General features: G+C 37.3%; 1 protein-coding gene across 1 annotated transcript in view; it reads right to left on the minus strand.

The window, feature by feature from the left end:
* Positions 1-504: 504 nt before the first annotated feature.
* Positions 505-22,341, minus strand: part of EPS15L1 (epidermal growth factor receptor pathway substrate 15 like 1) — a gene marked incomplete at both ends in the record, with an annotated part of 40,644 nt that continues 18,807 nt past the window's right edge. The window contains 8 exons of the mRNA XM_082011030.1: positions 505-651; positions 5,352-5,557; positions 18,241-18,373; positions 19,793-19,875; positions 20,253-20,313; positions 21,396-21,532; positions 21,944-21,994; positions 22,118-22,244. Of these exons, the coding sequence (XP_081867156.1) occupies positions 505-651; positions 5,352-5,557; positions 18,241-18,373; positions 19,793-19,875; positions 20,253-20,313; positions 21,396-21,532; positions 21,944-21,994; positions 22,118-22,244 (945 nt within the window). The remainder of the gene's footprint in view (positions 652-5,351; positions 5,558-18,240; positions 18,374-19,792; positions 19,876-20,252; positions 20,314-21,395; positions 21,533-21,943; positions 21,995-22,117; positions 22,245-22,341) is intronic.

The following is a 22,341-nucleotide window of genomic DNA, read 5'->3' on the forward strand; positions in this document are numbered from 1 at the left end:
TGAATTTATGCTGAAAACTTTGACATAGATGATGCAGATGACATACTGATTAGCCTACCATGAATTATTAAATAAATGTAACAAGTGAAAGCTAATTCTATAAATATTATCTTTTTATGACGACTTCTTTGAAATTCATACTGCAGCCTCAAAAAAACAATGGAATTCGGGTAATAAAAAGCCAGATTCACAAGTTGCCGTTTACTATGTGCAACACTGTCTTCCAGATAAAGAAACTTTGCTTTCAGTATCTTAGGATCATATGTTAAATTTCTTACAAGCAGTAAATTTTATCTAGAACATATAATACAGCTTATACAGTGTTTCCTGCATATTATGCACTTGAAAAGCCACACAGAGCCCAGTTTGACGTAACCAGCCAGTCTTGTTTAGAGTTGAAGGTGACTAAAATTATTTTCACAACATAAACCAGGAATTTAGTATTTTTATAAAAGCCATGTTTAAAGGTTTCACTTGGACAGGGTGGAGCCAAAGAACCTCTATTTAAGAGTTTGGCATATCAGCCTTACTGAGCGCAATAGCCAACTCAAGGTCTTCTTGTTCTTGTCTCCGCAATCGAGCTAGTCTTTCTTGCTCCGCTTTCTCACTCTCACGCTTTGCCCACGCCAGCTGCTGTTCTTCATTTCCAAACTAAAAAATGAAAATGGAAAATAAGTTAATAAACTTACCAAAAAGCTAGAAGAAATTATGTGAAAAGTACAATGAATCAGACTTATTAGATACATGAAACAAGGATACCAAACTGTCTTAGGGTGGTTCTTCTGGATTAAGATAAAAATTCACTCACTGATTTCCTCACTTCATCCTTTACTTTATTTCCTTAATTTCTTTCTCCTCCCACCAGGAAACTAAAACTCATCTGGGCTGCACGTCCCTGCATCCATGTCTCAGTTGTGTATGAAAATGGCCAGGGGATTGGAGCCAAACAAAAACTCCACAAACACAAAAACAGCAAGTTAGTGGTTTGGGAGCATAGCAACCTACATCCATTTTTAAGAATAGTAAATAGCTGGTAAAAACAAGAGTTATTTACTCTTGTGCAACTCCACTGCAGAGAGTTTTACTGTAGTATTTCCTGCTAAGAGTGAGAGGTTTTAATAATGACTCTGAAGACTGACGATTTGTGGGAAGTTTCATCACCAAATCAAAAGTTACAAAAAGTGCTTCTGTTACTGTTCATAAAAATACACGCAGAGTTTTTCCGGTACGAAATAATGCAAGAGAATCCAATTTACTTCAGCAGAAAACACTAAGGAAATATAACACATTATAACATTCAGTTCCTAAGTCTGTTTGAGCTTCCCAAAACACGTTTACGGTCACTGCAGCAAAACTACTCCAAAATTATATTCCAGTATTTACCCCTGAAGTATGCAAACGTTTGCTTGTTTGAACTTTTTGCACAAAATATCAAAATATTTACTGAAATCATGACAATTTAAAACTAAAATATAATCCATTACCATTTAATTTTAGCATTTGCTGAAGAGGAGGATGTTAACAGAAGCGTTCGCACAGCTGCATGCAAATGTTTGCATTATATCCCACTTCTAAAATTTGCTTTGTACTGTCTTTTTTTTTTTTTTGAATGTTCAGGAAAACGTATTATTTGGGGTTTTTTTTTTTTTTTTTTTAAGAGAAAACTACATGAAATTTATAGTTTCAGCTGAATGTATACTGCAAAAATTGCCCTGTGGGCCACAACGTAGTAACTCTGAACACACCAAAATATGCCATTGCACTAGGCTACACCTTCCCAGACAAGCTTGGAATATTGAACTGAGTATTAAATGCAACTTTAAATGCTAGACCTATGCCTAGCTGCCTATATACTATGTGCTGGCCCCCACCCCTGCCTTTTCCACTCTGCATTGTATCTAGAATTCATTTTTTTTTTAAAAGAAGTGCATCTATTTTAAATTCTTTCAAGCCAAGTCCAATTCTCATTTACTCATCATTTAGTTAGATTATGCTTTATCTGTGTGCTTCTGGATGCTCACAATTCCTCATTTTATTTCTCTCAATATGATTTTTCAGATTATTTAAGGCAAAAAAGAGGACCATGTTAAAATTACTTTTCTTCAAACAATACCTCTGCTTTCATTGCTATAAAAATTTAGATGAGGACCTTTGCATTCAATGTTACTGAAATCCAATAAAAGTGCCACACATTCGATGATATTTTACTTTTAAAATGAAGAAAACCTACTATCGTTACTCATTTAAATGATGTCAGCTGACAGGTAAGTTTTAAAAGCTCACTAGGATTTTAAATAGATTGTATTTTTCAAGATACAGTAAAGACGGGCTCAAATGGAAGTAGGACTTCTCCACTTTTTCCAAGAAATCAAAAGATCGTATCACTGGGATGAAGAATAACAGTTACTATTTTCAGAAATACAATAAGCTTTGGTCAAACCCGCTGGGGTGTCTTTTTTTTTTTTTTTATGTTGAGAAAACAGTTTTACTTCTATAGCTTACATCTTGGGATAAGTCTTCCAAAGCTTACGAGAGTCCCAATTATGACTTGTTTATGGTACACAAGTTATATTTTTGTGGTTAAAAGTGCTGAGCAAAAAAAAAAAAAACCCAAACAAAAAAAAAGGGGGGGGGGCAAGCGATTCATTGGAAACAAATCTGGATGTGCCTTATTACAAATGGTTAGCATAAAGTAAAATTTTCAGGAGCATAACTCTGACCATTAGATAGTAAAATACACAACAGTTCCTTAATGCCACTGATTCTTGCACAGATTGTCTATGAGAAGGTAACGTAACTGAATTGCAAGTCATTTAATAGAGTAACAATTTCTTTGCATATGTCCGGGTTTCAAGAAGTCTATAAAACTGTATCACTTATCTGTCATTTCATTAAAAACCTCTCTTTTTTTTTCTTTCCTCTTTTTCAGAAGTACAGCTAGACCCAAGGCATAAACGAGGAAAACAATAGACTGCAGCCAAACTAATCAAATACACAAAAAGCTACACTGGCTTGTGTTTACTACAGTACCAGCTTATATTAAGAGAAAAATTTTAGTTCAGTCCTAAGTGCTCTGTTTCTTGGAAATTTAAAAGCTTTCCATTGGCAGAAAGATTGCTTTTCTTGTTTTTCCGTAAACTGAAGCTGGAACCTAGAAATACCTGAAATATGAGCTACCAAAAGACACTGTTTTCTTCCAAAAAGTCATATTTAATGCCAGCGGAGAAGTTAAGAATGCCATGAGAATATATGTAAACTCCGGATGCATGAATTTGCTAGTATCTCAAAAAAAAAAAAAAAAAAAAAAAAAAAAGCAGCCAAATTTTCTAGAGTGCTACTAAAATCTAGTGAAGGTCCTCATGTTACATATTTGCAACAGTACAGAATTGCAATTAAAAATCAGGTTATTCAATTATTCAAACTTACACGATTCTATGATTCTGTTCTCAGATTCCATGGACTCAAACTATGGGCCAAAAAACCCTCTGTATAGTAAAATTGCTTTTAATTTCCATTACGGACAAAGTTTCCCAAACATCAGGCTAAGAGAAGTACAATATTCTTGCTGATTACAAGGTAACTTAAGACTGATACAGAAGGATTAGGCATTATCAAATGTAGCAACATAATTGTGCTATAGGCAAGCAAAAAAACCCACCCCAATAAAATGAAGAGGGATCCAGTCTCTCTCTTTTCAGTCAAATTCAGTTAACCCTTCTTTTTTTTTCTTACAGCAGTAGAAAGCAATTCACAAAATGGATTAAAAAATAATTTCATTTGATGAAGTGCCACTTAACAGTAATTATAAGTGGCTACTGCTCAAGACCTCATTTTTGCTACTTTTTCCTTAACTTCTAAAGTTAATCTCATCTCCTGAAAACCTGATGGCACAGCAAATTTAACACTAGAGCACCCACTGGGATGGGGATAGGAGATTTTGGTTAATCATTCGATACAATCACTCGGTGTAAGCCAGGCTTACAGCTTAAGAAATGCAGTCTGCGAAGGAAGATGACAATAGTTGGGTAACAGTCATTCCATTCCATTATTTGTCTTTCATTGAAGGAAGAAATTAGATGTTGTTCAAGAAATTTCAGATAAAGCAAGTTTTGCGTCTTATTTTTATTAAGAATGTCACCATTGTGTATACAATCACAGAATTTAACTGTGCAAATTCAACAGGCCAATACTAACTGCGGTAAAGCATACATAGGATCTTGAACTTTGATGTCTTCAGTATAATAGATAAATTAAAGCACTGAGGTCAGCTAAAAGTATGCACAGATGACCTCAACTAACAATAGCAAATAAGAAAGTGATACACATTTACTATTAGCTCATCACTAGGGGAAAAAAAACCCATTAAAAATAAGCAACCTGAAAGATTCAGCTTAGAGATCTCCACTTGTTGAACACTGAACTGTGTCCAGTGGAGTTAAGTAACAGATTAAAGTTGGCAATTTTACTGCATGGCAATGTGACAGAACAAAAACACATGAAAGGAGGAAGAAGCCTGAGGCTGTGGATGGAACAGATTTCTAGCTACTCATGGAAGCAATAAGAACCACACTACTACTACATTTACAATTATTTCCAATTCAATAACATACCTGCCAGCGCTAAAAACAAAGCCAGGCTTTTAGAAACCCTTGTATTTTTTAATGAATGGGTACTTGGCTTTGCTTTCAAACCTTCTGATACTGCCTGTTGGAGTGCAGTACGGACTCCTCTATATTGGTTCTACAAAACGGGTTTGTTTTCTTTGTCTAACAAGGGCTTTTTTTACAGCATCAGTAATTGGAACAAAATTCAACAGCTAAATTTTCAATCTCTGTCTCGTGTATGTATCTTATGACCACATTCCATCATATACAGCAAACATTGTGACAGGATTGTCAGAACTTTTTTCACAAACAATTACAAATACTTTATGGAATCTTTCCCTTTAAGGATTTGCTTTTCAGGATATGGTGAAATTGCTATATAAATGTTTTCAACAATTGTTTTTGAATCTTTACATCATTGGCTCCCAAAAATCAGTTTACAAAATAGCCTCCATGCAACAAAAACAATACATAGACTCTGCTACAAAGGATTTGTGAGTAAAGGCACACTGTACTAAAATAATTTAAATGCAAGTAAACCCTTTAAAATTTAGTACGAAACTTCTTTTTTATTGAAATAATGCCTTTTTATTACAGAAATATTAATACAAAAACAATGAGGACAGCATGAAGGTACTAAGAGACAGAAGCCAGTGAACAGTAGGTTTGCAGTTAAAATGAAAACCCAATAGATTGCTGCAAGCAGAGCAGAAAGTGGTTTGCTCAGAGACAATGAACTTAACTTACAGAGCTGAAGTCTGCAAACCCCAAGGAAGAGTCTTTAGAAGTTTTACTTGAAGAGGAGGGAGCAAATGGATCTTTTCCACTAAATGGGTCCCCAAACCCCTTTTTACTTTGAAACGGGTCACTGCTGTCAGCCCCAAATGGCTGGAATGGATCATGGGGCTTGGGAAAATCTGAAGACCCAAGGTGGCTTACAGGAGTACTTTTACCTGGAAAGTTTAGGAAAAAAAAAAACAAAAAACAAAAGGAGAAAAAGAGACGTTACTTACCATGGACAATGCAAACCCCTTAAATAGGAAACTGTGCTGATACACTTTAGCATCATCCATTCTTCCTGGGTTGGTTTAAAATTTAACCAAATATAATGGTACTCATTTCTCAATGCAAATCATCTCAAACAGTTTTTTATTTAAACCGATATATTATCTTACTTGTACACACTGCAATATTAATACCATCAAGATTTTAAATTATGAAACCCAATGTAAAGACATTTGGTCAGAGGAATTAGACCAGTATGACTTTAGTTCATTTTCCAGGATGAGAGAGAGATATTTCAAGTTTAAGTTTGGGATTATATAAAAGACAAAATACTTAGAAATATATATCACTAAAAAGAACTAATTAATCATGTTAAAGAGAATTAAATAGTAACTTAGGTGTGACTTTACAGAAGGCATGCATTCTGGTTTTTTTTCCTAGAACTGGTTTATCCTTCTACCACCACAAGTACAAGGAAAAAGAGAGTGAGTAAGAAATCACCTTGTTCTGGGGTGCTTGCTGTGCAACCCACCGCTTGTAGGTGGCTGCTTGTTCTTATATTCCGCCCCAATAACAAAATAAATCACAGGAACTATTGTGTATGCATATAAATAACGGTTGTACATTTTATTTGTTGCTATTAGAACCTCGATGGTTAATTTTTAATTGTCCTTGCAAAAAGTACTATTTTGTAAGATCAAATAACTAAACAGATAAATTGTCTTAAGGAGGGGGAAAAAAAAAAAAAGGAAAAAGATTGCTCCTGACAGGTACACAATGTAGCCTCCAGGGAAAATACTTCCTGGATGAACAATCCTGATTATAATGTGTACTTGACAAACGATAAAGGAAAATCTAGAAACATTTTTAAAAGGAACAAGTATTTACAACTTTCTGCACCATAACCTGAATTACAAACATTATTTGCATTAATAAAGCTATCTTTTTTGAAACGTCCAATTCTTTGAGCTATAACTTAACAGGAATCTTATAATGTATTCACCTCAGAATACACATACTAGGAAAGCACAGAGAAATGGAGTCAAACGCCCACATTTCAGAGTACGTACTTGGCGTGCCTAAGGCATAGCCCGATAGCTTTTAAGAAGGTATTTCGGTAGCTGCTCACGAACTTTACAATATTTGCTCAGATCTGTGGAAATCCTCATTTGTCCAAGAGAAATAAAGATCAGCAACCTTGCACGAACTAACTAACCAACCAACCAACCTATCCAGCAGCTTGCCTGCCTTCACCTGCCGTTGAACCCCAGCTGAGCCTCTCCCATCCCCGGGACCAGCCGAAAGTCCGTCTGCCCTTGCACGCGGCTTGCCAGACGCACAACCCTCTGCCATCGGCGGGCTCCGCACCGTGCTGGCCGCGCCACCTTTGCGACTGCGTGGGGTGCAGGGGCCTATCGTCCTCAAACGCAGCGAGGCGGAGATTTACAGGGGAGCCGAAGGAATCCTGCAGACTCTTAGCTCATCAGTGCAGCGCTGATGCCAGGCTGGGGCCCCGGATGCAACAGGGTGCCCACTTGCGGGCACTGTGCTTCAGGGGAAACGTGAAGCAAGAAAGTCCACAGCTGAACAAGCAGAGAGAAAGAGGCACAGAAAACAAGACACATGCAGTAGGATCTGTTTAGGCTTAAAAGTATTCGAGGGGAACCTGATCCTAGTCTGTAGGCAAGTCTTCCATCAAGAAGGCGGCTAATGGATTTAGATTTTACCAAGAGAGATTTACGTTACGCAATCTGTAACATTTTTAAAATTTAAGAATACTCAAGACTGCCTAGGGAACTTGTTGCGTTCCATCATCATGTCCGTGAGGTTTGAGAAATGGTTTCTAGAAATCACACTGGTTTAGCTGCCTTGAAGCTGGAGGATAAATGAGATCTCTTAAAGTTCACTCCAGTACTATTTTTCATGGTTCAGTACGTGCTCCATTCTGGTTAACAGATGTGGCAAGGATATACGGATACCCATATTAGCAACCACATGTGGGACTTCTAAAGGCAGGCAGATCAGACCAGTGATTTGTCCTTCATGGAAGGAAGTGACAAAAAATACAGGAAATACCATCAGCATTTACTCTCCCCACAGCATGGACCCTCCTTCACCAGGGTTTCAAGCTGCCTCTCCTATCAAGAGGGGCCACGTTTTGCTCTCTGAAATGGGGTGCTGCATTCACATCCCGCCCGTCACCTCCAGGAGATGTCACCTTCAGTCACAGCTACGCCATGGCAGGGAACTAAGCAAACTTGGTAAGAGATGAGTAACTCCGCATTCCGTATGTAATTCTCCACATAGAAGAGCAACTTCTTTTAAGTCATTTTAAGTTACAAAGAGAATTAAAGTACCTGCATTTCTAACTCAAGGTCAAGGCAAAACAAGAGCCCTCTACACTTTTTCTTCCTCCTTCCTCTATTGCCAGTTACTGGCAAGCAAATTCCCTCCAGTATCCTTCACCCTATAATGCCCCAAACCAATTTTGATTGATAGAAGCAAAACCGACCCATTTTAAGCTGCCCTTTTCTTAGGTTACAGCTGCTGCCGCCGAAACCACTTTGTGGAGCTGGTGACTGTTAATACAGACTCTGTATTGCAATGTATTTGCTCAGCAAACCTGTTTTTTTTTCTAGGTGGCCTGTTTAATGTTTTTGCACGAAGGCCCTAGTGGTTTCAGGAACATACACAAAGAGCGTCGGGGTTTCTCATGCTTCATCTTCACAACAGATCATAAAGAATAACTTTGCTGTAGAGGAAATGTCATCATGAATACTGGAGTTACTGCTAATAATATTGAAAATTTTCATTTTACTTTGAGCGCCATTCTCCTCGTTTTGTTTTTGTTTTTTGGGGGCTTTTTTTAGCGTTAAAGAACAGAGGAGGGCTTTAGTTTTGTTATTTTGAAAAAAAGGTAAAGGAGGGAAACCGTTATAAAATCAGGCTTATTTTCTGCAGAACAATTTTAAGGGCAGTGCCCATGCTGAGTACACCAATCCTGGCACTCATGACAGAGTCCTCAACGAGCCCTCTTTCACTACACTTTGTACGTTGCTTATAGTTTGTTTTATCGTGCCGCACTCAGCAAACATGGTTTTGAGGCCTGGCAGAAGTTTGTTTGGTTCAGTTAGATGTTCAAATTTACTAATCTATTGGCCACAAATTAGTAATAACGACACCAGAATTACCGTTCTGACATCCTTGCTGGCTTACACGAAGTGTGAAACTCCTAGTGCACTAAGGGTATGGTTAAGCACATGAAGATTTTTGTATTCCCATGTTTAGTATGTCAAGAATGTGGGTAACGTATTTCAGTAATGTAAAGCAAAAATACCCAAACCACATTAAAAAGTCACCAACTGAACTGAAGGACATTGGTAAAATAGTAATATTGCAAAATAGACTCTTAGTAGTAACTGAGATTGCATTAACCTTATATTCACTGGAGATTAAAAAATGCTACATTTTTACATGATACCGATCATCGTTTTTGAGGTATGGCAGTACGAAAGTTCAGGCAAACAGTTGTAACCCTTACTTACTAGATTTTTCTGCTAATAGTTTCAGGGGAAAAAAGTTCAGAAAAAAGCAAAACAGGTCCTATTCTGAAACCACAGCAGTTTCAGCAGTTACCCAAGTGGTGCACCCAAACCACACCGAGGACTCACTTCAGCAAAAAGAGCTGATGAACAAAATGGTTTACCACAGCAAATGCTGTTAACTTATAGTGAACTCCACCCATACGAAGGGTTTATCTAATTTCATACCCCACAGCAAACTTTAGGGTTGAGATCTATAGTTCAAGGCAAATATAATCTTACTGGTAAGATGCAATTACAGAATTTGTCTTACTGAATTCCAAGATATTGACAATGAAACAATAGAGTGAAATATTTATAGTTTTCTCTATGTTTCAACAATGGTCCTAACTTTCTGCTTAGAAGAGTATCTTACTGAATTATGAGAAGCAGCATGTATTCATGTGTTTGAAGACTGGATTATGCATGCTCACAAGCAAACAGGGCAGAGTTGAGATGACACGACTTTAAATTTTCACTAAACTCCTTTCCAGGAAACTTTCTAACGTGAAAAACATGCTTTAAGAAGTCAGAGTTGTGCTACACAGGATAAGCAATGATAGCGTGAGTTAAGTCCATAGCTGCGATTGTATTTTAACATATAATACCAGGGTTCCTACCTCTCACAGCTTTTATATGGCAGAGGAAGTGTTAAAAACTTCAGAGACTGTGCAGTACGTACGGTGCCTCCCAGCACATCCTTCTCTTGGCACTTTACCAAATTTATGTATCATTCCTAACTTACTCAACATGTTTTTCACCGCACCGTTAAATTATCCAGCAGAGTAAAACTTTCATAAACTGAACTTTAGGAACTTACAGAAAAATTATTACTAGCTTTCAAAATATGCTTGAAGGTTAGTTAAATTAAAACCGATTTTCTACAGGACACTCAAAAGTATTTGTCCTCAACCGGGGCTATTTCTGCACTGTATTTCAAACTCAGCTGTTTGGCGATAAAGTTCTTTGCGCAAAATCACAATATATATTTTTAGTAACAGGAGGAAGAATTTTTCCTATGCAAAAAACCCCTCAAAACTGCTTTTGCTTAATATTTGCAAAATTCGCACCTTAAGCAAACCTGTAACTCTGAAAACCTTAGCTTAAGAAAAATATTCTGAAAACTACAAACCTCTTGAAAGATGAAGTTAGAGAAATCGTTACACGTTCAGCGTAACAACCTGTTCTGAAACAGATTCTGAACAACCTCTTGCAACAATCGGTACTGAAATATCTTTACTGTGAGAGATCAGCATAAACAACAGAATCAGAACGTGAATGGAATTTTTAGTTTGTGGCTGGGCAGGTGCTCCACCCATGAGTCATTTATCCTACTCAACAAGGGATGCTTGTGTTCTAGTGCAACCGTCAGGTCTTCTAGAAGGCATGAAAAACAAAAAAAAGTTTTGCTGTCAGTCACAGACTTTGAGGCTGAATTTTTCACTCTTGGCTGCAGATGAGGAAAAAAAACCTAAAAGGTAAACAGGCACTATGCTATTCGTGAGTAACTTTGGGTACTCAAGAACCTCTGAGGAAACAGGTGTGTGGTACCACTCAGAAATAAACATAATATTCATGCACTCCTGTGATCACGCAACGAATAAAGAACAAAATCTATATTCTCCTCTAGTCCAAATGACTGATCCCCACAACTTGAATATGCCCATGCAAATAAATGCAAGGGAATTATTTTAGGGTTTTTTCTGATTGCTTAATACAATGCTTTTGTACGTAATTCCTGATCACATCTATTATACCTAACAGGGCTTCTTTCTTCTTAAAGTTATCTCACAAAATACATAGAACAGATTTCTATGCAAATTCGTATCCTGGGGACAACGTACATGGTGCAGATCAAAAAGAATGGCCACAAAAACACGATGTGCTTAAACACTAAGTATTCGTAAGACATAATTTTCTTTCAAGAAATTAAATCAGTAAATGCACACAACAAAGCATTTAGGCTTTGGTTTGCGTGGTGTTTAAGCAAGATACCGAACACTGCGGCTTAATTTTCATCTAAGACACTGAAAACACAGCACAGGCACATAAACACTACTGAAACCATTTATATGTCCAATTCAAAAACTAGCGAAGACCTGTGCTCTTTTTTCCCCTCACTGACAACTGTCAGTATGAGGTCAATGTGAACTAACAGTGCTCTTTTACTACTTTATAGATGAAAAATACATCTAAAATGGTAAAAACAGTCAAACCATAAAATGCCTTAAATTTAGAGAAGTGACACATATCAAAAAGAACTATATTTATCTTTGACATAAAGGAGGAGGAAGCATCAAATACAAAGGAAGACAGCAGCAGAACAGGGCTGTACAAACATCGCCGCTCCGTGAGCTGCTTGCATTGCCCTCCTGATTCGTGCAAGCATACTGCTGGCTGACAGCATTAAGCATCTGATTATGCACACAGGCACCTAAAATGGTTCAGGGGTACAAAAAGTGTCCCACAGAGTGAATTTAGCTCAAAAGCTTCTAGTCAAACAATCCTGGCCCAGGTAAGCCTGGAATGTGTGTGCATACCCCATCTGGGTATCCACCCACTAAAGCTCTGAAGTCAAACTGCCTTCAGAATATTTTCTTAATCATGAGCACTGAAGTGGCAAATCTGTCTTAATTTTACCTTCCAAGGTCCATGCACCAGAGGCACAGAATAGAAAGCTGCTCTGGGAGTTGGCTGTTAATTTTTCTTGCACTTCTAGCTTCTTTGAGGCTCACAACAACCTTCTCCAGCAACTGCACTTGTGAGGAAAGGGCAAAGCACCCTCACCCCAAACTAGGGAATTATTATTTCTGTAGATGGTGGATTAGAACATGTAATTCATGCTAAAATAGTCTTCAGATTAGTTAAAATAGTCTTCAGATTAGTTAAATAAAATACTAAAATCCTGAAGATCTTAACAGATCTCTAACAGATCTTAAAGCCCTGACCCCTTTTCATTTTTTTTAAGCCATCAAGAGGTTCAGATATCATTTCTCTTTATCTGCCAACAGGCAAGACGAAAAAAATAGGACTTGATCAGTCAGATTTTGTTTAAGTCAGTAGGGCTTTTTCTGACTGCGTCAGTGGGACAGCAAAATACACCCACCAGTTTTGCAATTCGTGATTTGGTAAAAATACTGAACGCTAACACCTTGGTTGGTTAAATTTGTTATCAATAACATCAATATTATTAGTTTGTAATAATTTCTAGTCACTCATATTAAATACTGTGCAAACCTTTGTGCTCACACTGAGGTCTTCTGGGGCTCCACACAAGCCAAGCGTCTCTGAAGGATTAGGATCATACCTCCTAATTCAAGGGCTGGCTGGCTAGTCCCCTAGTCTGTCTTCTTAAGACTTTTTCCAATATTTTGACATTTCAAGAACACTACCAGTCATAAAACCAATGTGAGAACGGAATCAAATTCCTTAACTCGAAGACAGAGATGTTAACCACTAACCTCTGAAACGTCAATTTATAAATTCAGTTGAGATCATACATCAGAGCTACGAAGAATATATGGATGAAAAAACAAAATCAAAAGTTCTTTGACAAAATTACTGTGCACAGTCTGGAATGGTAACTTCCCCATATAATTTATTTTAATATCTGTATTTCAAATAGCAGCTACATAAATGCACTAAGTTCTTTCTTACACGGGATGAATTCACAGAATCACAGAATGGTAGGGGTTGGAAGGGACCATCTGGTCCAACCTCCCTGCCAAGGCAGGATGACCTAGTAATCCTTTGAATTCCAAGTTACATGACATTTTTCTGCTATTTATGCGTTGGTATCCCAAAGAAAAACTGAATTTTAAAAAGTACGTTAGCACTGAAGAAGTTCACTATTAATACAATACCCACCACCTCTATTAGTCACTAATATACAATACATTTAGTATAAATCACATTTATACAGGCTAAAAAAGCTATAGTGATGAAAATAATTGGTTTTATCAAATAATCACTGCAAGAAGAAAGCACACTGAAATGGGAAAATATGTTTTTGTCCTGCATTTTTAGGACTTTTATATTCTTTCAAGGTTAAAAAGGTCAAAACCACTATAAGCAAGCAATAAAAATTTAGACAAGGTTGAAGGTTACACACTGGTTAGTGGTGAAGGTTCTTCCACTAATATCACTGGTTAACAGTACTGTTATAACCGCAATGTGGAATGCATGGTGCTGCATTTAAAGGAAGTGGTAAGGGTGGGGCAAAAGCAGTAGGTCCCACGATCAAAGCACTAGAGCATTGAATTTTACTTATAACCCAATCACTGACACCCACACAGCAACTTCCTGTACTTTAAAAAAAAAAAAAAAAAAAAAAAATCTGTTTCTCTCTTTTTGTAATCAACAACTTTTACCTAGAAACTAGTTAGCGGTGAGCTCTGACTGATTTCAATCTGCAGCTCATGGCAGAAAACATAATAGTTAACCTGTGAGAACCTACAAAAACCATTTTAACTGTCAGGTTTCAGTGTATCAGCTCTTTCAGGCTTTATTCTTAATTACTCAAAAGTCCTACAAAACCCAAGAACTGCTCTAAGAAATATAAAGCGACAAGAAGTTCAGTAGTGCTAAACACTACAGTTAATCCTCCATGACAGAAAATACAATGTACTTATGAATCTACAAAACTTAGCTTATGTTTTAGGACAGCTTAAGAAAATAATTTGCACTAGAATTTAGATCCCTGTCACAGGGCACCTTTGCTTAAGTATGTCGAAATACACTACTATTACTTTTGTTAATATAAGTAATTAAAGTTGTCTTGTTTTCCACATATCATAGCCCATTACGAAGAGCACAGGCCTGTTGATATCTGGATAATTTTTTGGTGCTTTTTGAGCATTATTCAAGATACAGCATCAATAAATACAGAAAACCTTCTACTTCCCTCCAAGGAAACCTTCAGGTTCTCCAGTACCACCTGGTGAACATCAAATTACTTCAGCCAAGTCCCAGGGGATCTGTACGAAACCTAATGTCCATTAGGAACTTCATGGACTATGAATGCATTCCTGAAGAGAAAGAACATGCACATACTCCCTTGGTGATTTTTGTTAGAACAGTCTAGTCAGAACAGCTAAAGAGCTTTTTCTTAGCTGATCCTCCTCAGCCTAAAAAGAGAACCTTAGACCAGGTAAAGGACTGATTTTTCAAATCTTTGCATGGAACAGATATGTTGGAGCTTCAATGTACACTGGTATCCAGGCTTGCTGCTTCTGAAACACCTTCTCCATGTCATCCTCTATTTTTAATCTCAGATTCATTAGTCCTCCTCCAATTTTCTTTAAAGATTCTGTACTTTACCTTTAAATAGTTATATTGAAAAAACACAATAGAGTATTTAATCAGAATATACGAAATTTCTCTTGGACCAAGCAAGGATCAGTTTAAGACTCTGTAACATCTAAAAGATCTTGAAAGACGTCGGTTCAAAAGGGAGTGAGAAAGAAGGAAAATGATTTATGAAGAACAGAACAAGCATAAGCCTGAGATTCAGCCTGAGATACAACTTTAAGGAAATAATCTCATGATTGTCATCCCCTCTCTTAACCTTAGTTTTTGAGAAGGGAAAGATATGGATCTTAAGGGTGTCTAATCCATGCCACTCAGTGTTTGCCTATCCTTGCCAGATAGTAACAACCACAGACAGCCGTGAACTGAGGTATCTGCTAATACAGTCAGCAGATCATAACTGATTCTCAATGTCCAAGCTTTGAAAAAAAAAAAACAACAGGTATCAACTAAAATCAAACCAACCAGCCAAAACAACGAGCCAACTTTCACTTCACAAGCAGCCAGCAAACAGGTCAAGATTTGTAAGGCCAGACAATGACTGCCCACGGCAACCCTGCTACTGGCAAAGCTGGCAGCAGCAGCAGCAAAGTTCCCTTGAGCGTGGTATGAAGACTGTCTCCAGAGCCTTTAGATGAGAGCAGCTAATCTGAACTACATATTCCTTTTACAGGTTTTTCCAGGTACATCTGAAGGCCTTTTGATCTGACCTTCACCAAATGGTAAAGAGAGGCTATGGCTGAAGTGCTTCCCCGGCCTCATGTTCAGTTCCAAAGGTTTGCTCTGCCTTTTGTCAACGTGAAGAAACGAGCCCCGATGCACAGCTCCTCATTCATCTGGACAAAAAACACAGACACGTGGGCAAGAAGGGACTGTGGCACACTTTGGCCACACCCTGATCATCCAGGACACCCTGCAATACCTCGATGGAGCGATCAGACAATGCTTGAATGTCACATAACTCCTAAAACCCTGCATCTAGAAAAGCACTCCATCAAGAACAATCCCTGGTGGATTTTGCTAGCTTCCCCTGTCAGCAACTACTTGGGAATTCAGACAGCTTTCAATGCTCTGCAAAAACTTTTATTAGCATTTTCTACTTGACTGTACAGTCTTGACGACAAGTAAAGCTTTAGATCAGATCTTCATTGCACCTGCCTAACAAAATCCAAGTAAACCACACAAATACTTTTCAATATTAAGAATCCCCTCCAACAGAAAGAACAGTTTTACTGAAAAGACTATGAACTGGGAACAGAAAGGTTCCAAACTACACATTTGCCTGGTAATAGCTAGCATTTATTCATCCTTCAGCAAGATCTTTATCACCTACTTGTTTTTTAATTAAACAGACCAATGAGGAACGTAAGAAACAACGGAAGTTTCTTGTCTGTTTGTTTTCTGAGCAGCGTTCCCATTTCTAACACACACTTGTACGCCTGTATCTCTTGCTAGAATCACAGTATATTACTATATAATTTCTCATGCTTTAAGTAACCACCGAAGATTGCCTTAGTTGTGGAAGGAAGGGAGGAGTATAACTGCATAAGCACATGAGGCTCCTTTGCTTTAAAAAAAACCCTGCTTTGTTTCCTCCTTAGTCTATTTTATCATAACAACATTTGCTTTTGGTAGAGCAGCGGAACCATACAAATATTGTGTCTCCCAAGAAGAGGGGAAGGTACACTTTTAAACAAATTTTTTAGAAGACTGATTAAAGGCTGAGTGCACACATCTAAGATCAAAACAAATTAATTAAAGCTAAATGCTAAAATGGAGCTTTTAGCTAAAAGCTCCAAAATTCCTCAATATGTACAGAAGAGGGAACAAAGAGACATAAATCCAAAAAAACCCCTATGTAGGTGAGTCAATCCTGCAGCATGTATTTCTCATCTTTGCTGTTGCTATTACACTGTATTGCTAGGAATGATGTAAGTATATTTAGTATTTGTTTGACTCATTCAACTTTATACAGGCCCTTTAAACACTGAATTATTTTATGTAAACATTTCTTAAAAAGATGGCCACTTACATACTTTCCTTGAAAATCAAATAAAGAAAGAAAAACAACATAGTTCACAATGGCAAATAAGAAATACAGCTTTTGTATTTCTGCTTTTATTCATTTGTGTCCTATTAGCTGACATTTGTCAACACTACATATTACAGGGTTTTTTTAATTACTAAAGGCTCTTTAGTACCTCAATAGCAGAAACTACTTACACGAAGCAAGCATGGAACAGACCGCTTCAAGAACTTTTCCACAATCCTAGAGCATTTGACAAGTTTTCATCAATACTCACCTACACAGAACCTCATCATTTGATGTCAGAGTTTAGTGTGCATCATCATCTCTTGAGCAATAAAATCATAGTGGTAGGAACAAACTACTGCTGCTGCACTGGCCTGCTTGTAAGTCTACTGCATTAAATAATATTTTCCAAACCTTGGATCAGTCTATGGGATAGTTAATGACATCTTCAGGATAACCACTTTTCACATTACCCAAGGAGCTCTTTCTAGCATAACTGTTTTGCAAAACCAGCCAGGTCAACAATACCTGTTATAAACAGGATGGGTGCAGGGTGCACGTTTTGCTCCAAAATGCAACAGCAGAAAGGCAGACAAGCCACATATTTAAACAAGCAGACATTGATAATACATCTGTTTTCTCTGTATTATGCTTCCTAACACTGTTCGTGAATACATGAGAACACTAGATGTCGACCCACACGTTTGATGCAAAATTATGTGCCTATTCATAATCAGAATCCAGCTTTTTTTTTTTTGTAGCCAACTAAATGTTCACTCCCAGTATTAACTGAACTATACCACTGTTCTTAAAAGGAGACTTGAAACTAACAGCTCTAAGTGGCTTCAGTTCTTAAAACAGTTTCACTGGTATCTGAATATTTTGAAAACTAACTCTAGGGAGTGTGAACAAGTAGAAGTTGAATCTCTATTAAAAAAAGATCTTATTTTCAATTCAGGAGATTCATACGTCTCTAAGAATTTCCATACATAATGGACTTGAAGCAGGAAGAAGACATATATTCAGAAAGTGTTTTATATTTTACTAATGCAGCAATGTGTGAATGCAAGAATGATCATACCTGGACAGATCAGGACAGGTCTATCTAGCCCTGTACCCCATTCTCGTTAGTACCTAGTGGCAGATGCCTCAGGAAGAACATCAAAACAAGGTAAAGATACAGCCATACTTCAGACTACCTTGCAGACATTCAGCAACACAGGAGCCAATGAGAGTACTTTGGCTTTTGGTAGACCCTGTTGCCCCCATTGGATTTTTCTTCTAAGAATTATCTAGTTCTTACTTAAGCCCATTTAAACTTTTCTGCATTCACCATATTCCTTGGAGGGAAAAAACAAAACCCTCCAAAATTTAGAGTACTGAATAAAATCAAACCTCTTTGTTTATTTTGAAGGTGTCATTTACTAATCTCATGTGTTGTCTACTTGGAAAGACAAATTTTCTTCCCCATTTCTCGTTGCCACAAGTGATTTTACGGATCTGTCATATCACTCCCTAATCAGTTGTTTTCCAATCTGAAGAGTTCCAGTCTGGTTTACTGACAATTTCTGCTAATTTACTAATAATATCATACCTTCCTCCATGGTTGAAATATAAGATAATGAGATAGAAGACTAATAACTTGCCCTTATGTCAAATAATATACGGAAGGTTGCAGGGACTGGCTCATAAAAAAAGAAAACCTCCTTACCACTGGGTGGCTTGGGTCGTGGAGGGACATTTTTCTTCGGTGGTAACGCTGGTGTGTCTGATTTGCTTTTGAAAGGGTCATCTGAGAATCCCACCCCTCCAAAAGAGGAGGCGAAGGGGTCTGAAGCTACTGACTACATGAGAAAAAAAGAAAAGAAAAAGAATCTAAGCACATTGTACAACATCTGTTGTTTCATGAAGGCTACAAGTTAACTCAAGTAAAAGCATTAACTTAAAAAAATGAGGACAGATTTACAGAATTATGTCAGTGGTGTAAGAGGATAACACCCACTGACAGAAGTGCTAGGATTTCATTAACATTCAAAAAGTACTTATGCTCTTAATCACTTAATTAATTCTAGAACTTTTAGTCCTAGCAAAAAGCTGATGATAAGAATAAAAGGAAGTAAAACTCTACTATTTGGCAATGAACAATCATGCTGCAGTCTGGCCTCCACTCTGATATAAACAGAGCCATGACAGAAACTGGAAATACATGGCAGACTGCAGAATAGATAGCTTTTCTCCAAGCTTTCTTAAGTTACACACATCTATTTGTCTTTTTTATAAAAGCTCAGGGAGAATTCCAAAAACGTATTTTTTAATGTTTCCTATATTCAGCTGGCTCTTGTGAAGGACACTCCTATTAGTTAAAAAAAAAGCACAAAAAATTATGCCATGCAGAGAAATTTATCATCCTGAAACGAAGAAAGAGGCATTTCGTAGGCAAAGCTAAAGCTTGCAGTTGGACCTTCGCTAGAACTTCTAACACAAGCCAAACACATCAATATTTGCAAAGATTGTTGCCACCTAGTGGAGAGCTAAAACTCTCACAAAAATCAATATGAAAATTTAGAAAAAATACACAAGAAGTTTAATTAGTCAAAGTGATACGATAATCTATTTTCTAGTTAACGTTTACTCTGCAATGTTCAAATGTTATTGTGGAACTAAGCATAAAAACTTGTGCATCTGATGTCAACTGTGAATTCCAAACTCCTTCTCAGAAAGCTAACGGCAGTGACTGATGCAGATGAGGAGTTAAGGACCAAGTTCTATTTGAAATACCCTATATACTCCGTTTATACCAAGAAACGAAGGAAAGAGCAATTCTGAGCACACCATGTTTTCCACCTTCCTCTGGTTCCCTGGACTCATGGAGAAGCCTAAGAACAAGTCAGGATACTACGAGAGAGGAAGTATCCAAGAAGCAGACTTCAGAACTGAGAAGAAGGTTGGACACTGAAATACATTAATATCTGGAACAACTACCTTTTCTTACAAGTAACAATTAGAAGTTATTCCTTTTGCTCCTCTGGTATTTGAAAATGCTTGTGAAAAGTTATTTATCCCTGCTGAATCTACCAGTCTTGGTAAGACTGTCATACCCGAGATCGATGGAAAATGCTTTGCTAAGTAACGGGTGAGGTTGATTGGAAAACAATTAACAAAAGTGGGTTGTCAGCTGGAAAGTTACAATCATATCACAGTCTTAAAAAAAGTATCTGTACATAAATTTTCAAAAGGACAGTTGCTTTCCTTGTAACCTTTACCTTTGACATCTGACTGAAGTCCGCAAATCCCTCGCCACTACTGAAAGCGCCACTTCCAAATGGATCTAGTGTTCCAAATGGATCTGAAAAAGATACAGAGGAGGGGAAGAGAGTTATTTAAGATAATACTTAAGAATTACAAAGAATGCTTGGTGACAATGAAGTACAAAACTAGGCAGGTGATTAAAAAACACTTGCATTTTGACCTGGCATGAGATGTTAAAAGAGAATTCTATAAAACAATAGGTTTTCTACCAAGCTGTTTGGAGGGGAAAAACAAAAGAAAAGGAGTGAAGCATATCGTGTACGTGAAGACTTAATCTTCGTAATCTGTGATAGGAACACAATGATATTTGCCAACAGTTCACAAGACTCTTTATTCTCAAATTTTACATTGGATTCTTCTTTCATAAAGAGCTACCTCCTTATTCATCTTCATGAGAAATTTTTTTCTTCTTACCTGGACCTTTTGAAGAGATACTGGAAGACGTAAAAGGGTCACTGCTTTCAAAAGGGTCAGGCTAAATAAGAACAGATGTATATAATTATTGTTCTGCTGTACCGTGCACCTGTCTTTTTATGCGTATCAAAATCTCTTGCTTTAAGACAAATTATTTCCCATTTCAGACCACTCTGTGCAGTGGACATATAATAGGATAAAATCGACCAATTATATGAATGTTGCATTATTAGTGCATTTGGCTATTGATAGCGTTGAACAAAACACCAAGTACCTACGAGCAAAACACATTGAAGTGAAAAGCGTATCACACTGAAATACAAGCAATATTAGTTACCAAGGCAAAATAAGAAGTTACACCCAAAGTTCTCAGTCTTTAAGCAACAGAGATTAAATATTCAGGTCAGGCATTTACATTATCATTAATTCAGAGAGTCTGTATATCGCTTTTTTTTAAATAGATGGTGTTTACAGTTGCTCTTCAGCTTGAAAAGTCTGCTGTTATCTGAGTACAAACCTATGTTGCAAGACTTAAACTAACCTCTCACTGACTGATACTGCAATACCGTTCTAACACTTGGGTGGCAATAGTCAATGAATGCCGTAAGTGTGAGGGAAAGGATTAATTAAAACAAAAATAATAATAAAAAAAAAATCCCCCCCCCCCAAACCAACCACACACATACACCTACGGACAGCTCAAGAACTGTGACTGTACATTTGACAAACGTGTTCTGTGCAGTCCTTCCACTGTGTTGGCTCTAGTGTCTGTTGGTGGCTCGGTAATCCTTTAGCCAGATAGTTCCTCGACCTAATTCACTATGTGACTGCACAAATAGAAACATCGATGGAGTGGAGGTAATGGTGTGAATGAGGGGTGCTGGAGGGCTGGAACACCCAACAGAAAAAAAAAAATCCACCTAACTGCACCTTCATGGTGAATATACATCATTAACATGGAACTGGAAAGAATAAACTGCTGATTGCCTTAATAATCCATACTTCAATTTTAAGAATAAAATTAATGATATTTCATCAGTTAGGAGAAAAGTATTTAGTGATATTTTGTTCCTTTTCGCTTTCAGACAATAAACTTGTGGATAGTAAAGAAATCTGTTATGTGTAGATTTAAAAATTACTAACCTTTGAGGGTAAAGTGGGAGGTTTCGTGAATGGATCTGAGGTAAATGGGTCACTCTTCACCTGTTTCTTGAAGAAATCCTCAGGGGCAGAACTACGAAATGGGTCACTTTCCTTAAACGGGTCACCTCCAAACGGATCTAGGAGGAGTATTAGAAGGTAAATAGAATGTAGCACCTAGTGTGTCCATAATGAACCATTCTATATTTGACCTTGTACTCACTGAGGTAATTTTTCTTATAAACACACATAATGATTTGTTACATCTGATAAACTTCCAGATACCTCTCTCGACAGGGTATTAACTAGAGTATTAACATAGTATTAACTATGTACTATTGACCAAGTACATGTTTATATTAAGCTTACGGGCTTCTAATAAAGACTCTCATGCATGTTATGAACATACTGATGCTGAATGCACACCCTGTCAGGTTTCTAAGTTCTCACATGCAAACCAAAAATCTGAAGCCAGGGAAACCTTGGAAATGTTTGTGTTTGGCTACAAATTGTTTTTATCACATCTGTCCTGTCATCAAAAGGGCTATTACCTGCTGAAGCAGGTGGTTGTTCTGCAAAAGGATCATGCTGGAATGGGTCACCTATGCAGAATAGAAAAATCATTTGTTTTATCCACTATTTAGCAAGATGATAAAAGTCTGTGGAAAAAATCATTTACTCAACAATTGGTCTTCAAGGTCTCAGGTAAGCCACTGGTCACTTACTGCCTTTGAAAGGGTCTGCTCCCTTAAATGGATCAGATTTGAAAGGATCTTCTGACTGGAATGGGTCTGTGTGCAATTCTTGTGTATTATTGGTAAACATCAAGGCTTTATTCTTAAATGGATCATCCTAAAAATTAAGAGAAGAAACATTACAGCAACTTACCATGATTAAAATGCTCAGTTACCCATTTAGGTGAAATTCTATGGTATCTTGGTTCCTGTTT

The sequence above is a fragment of the Phaethon aethereus genome (assembly GCF_964289735.1).
Source record: "Phaethon aethereus genome assembly, chromosome: 26".
Lineage (NCBI taxonomy): Eukaryota > Metazoa > Chordata > Aves > Phaethontiformes > Phaethontidae > Phaethon > Phaethon aethereus.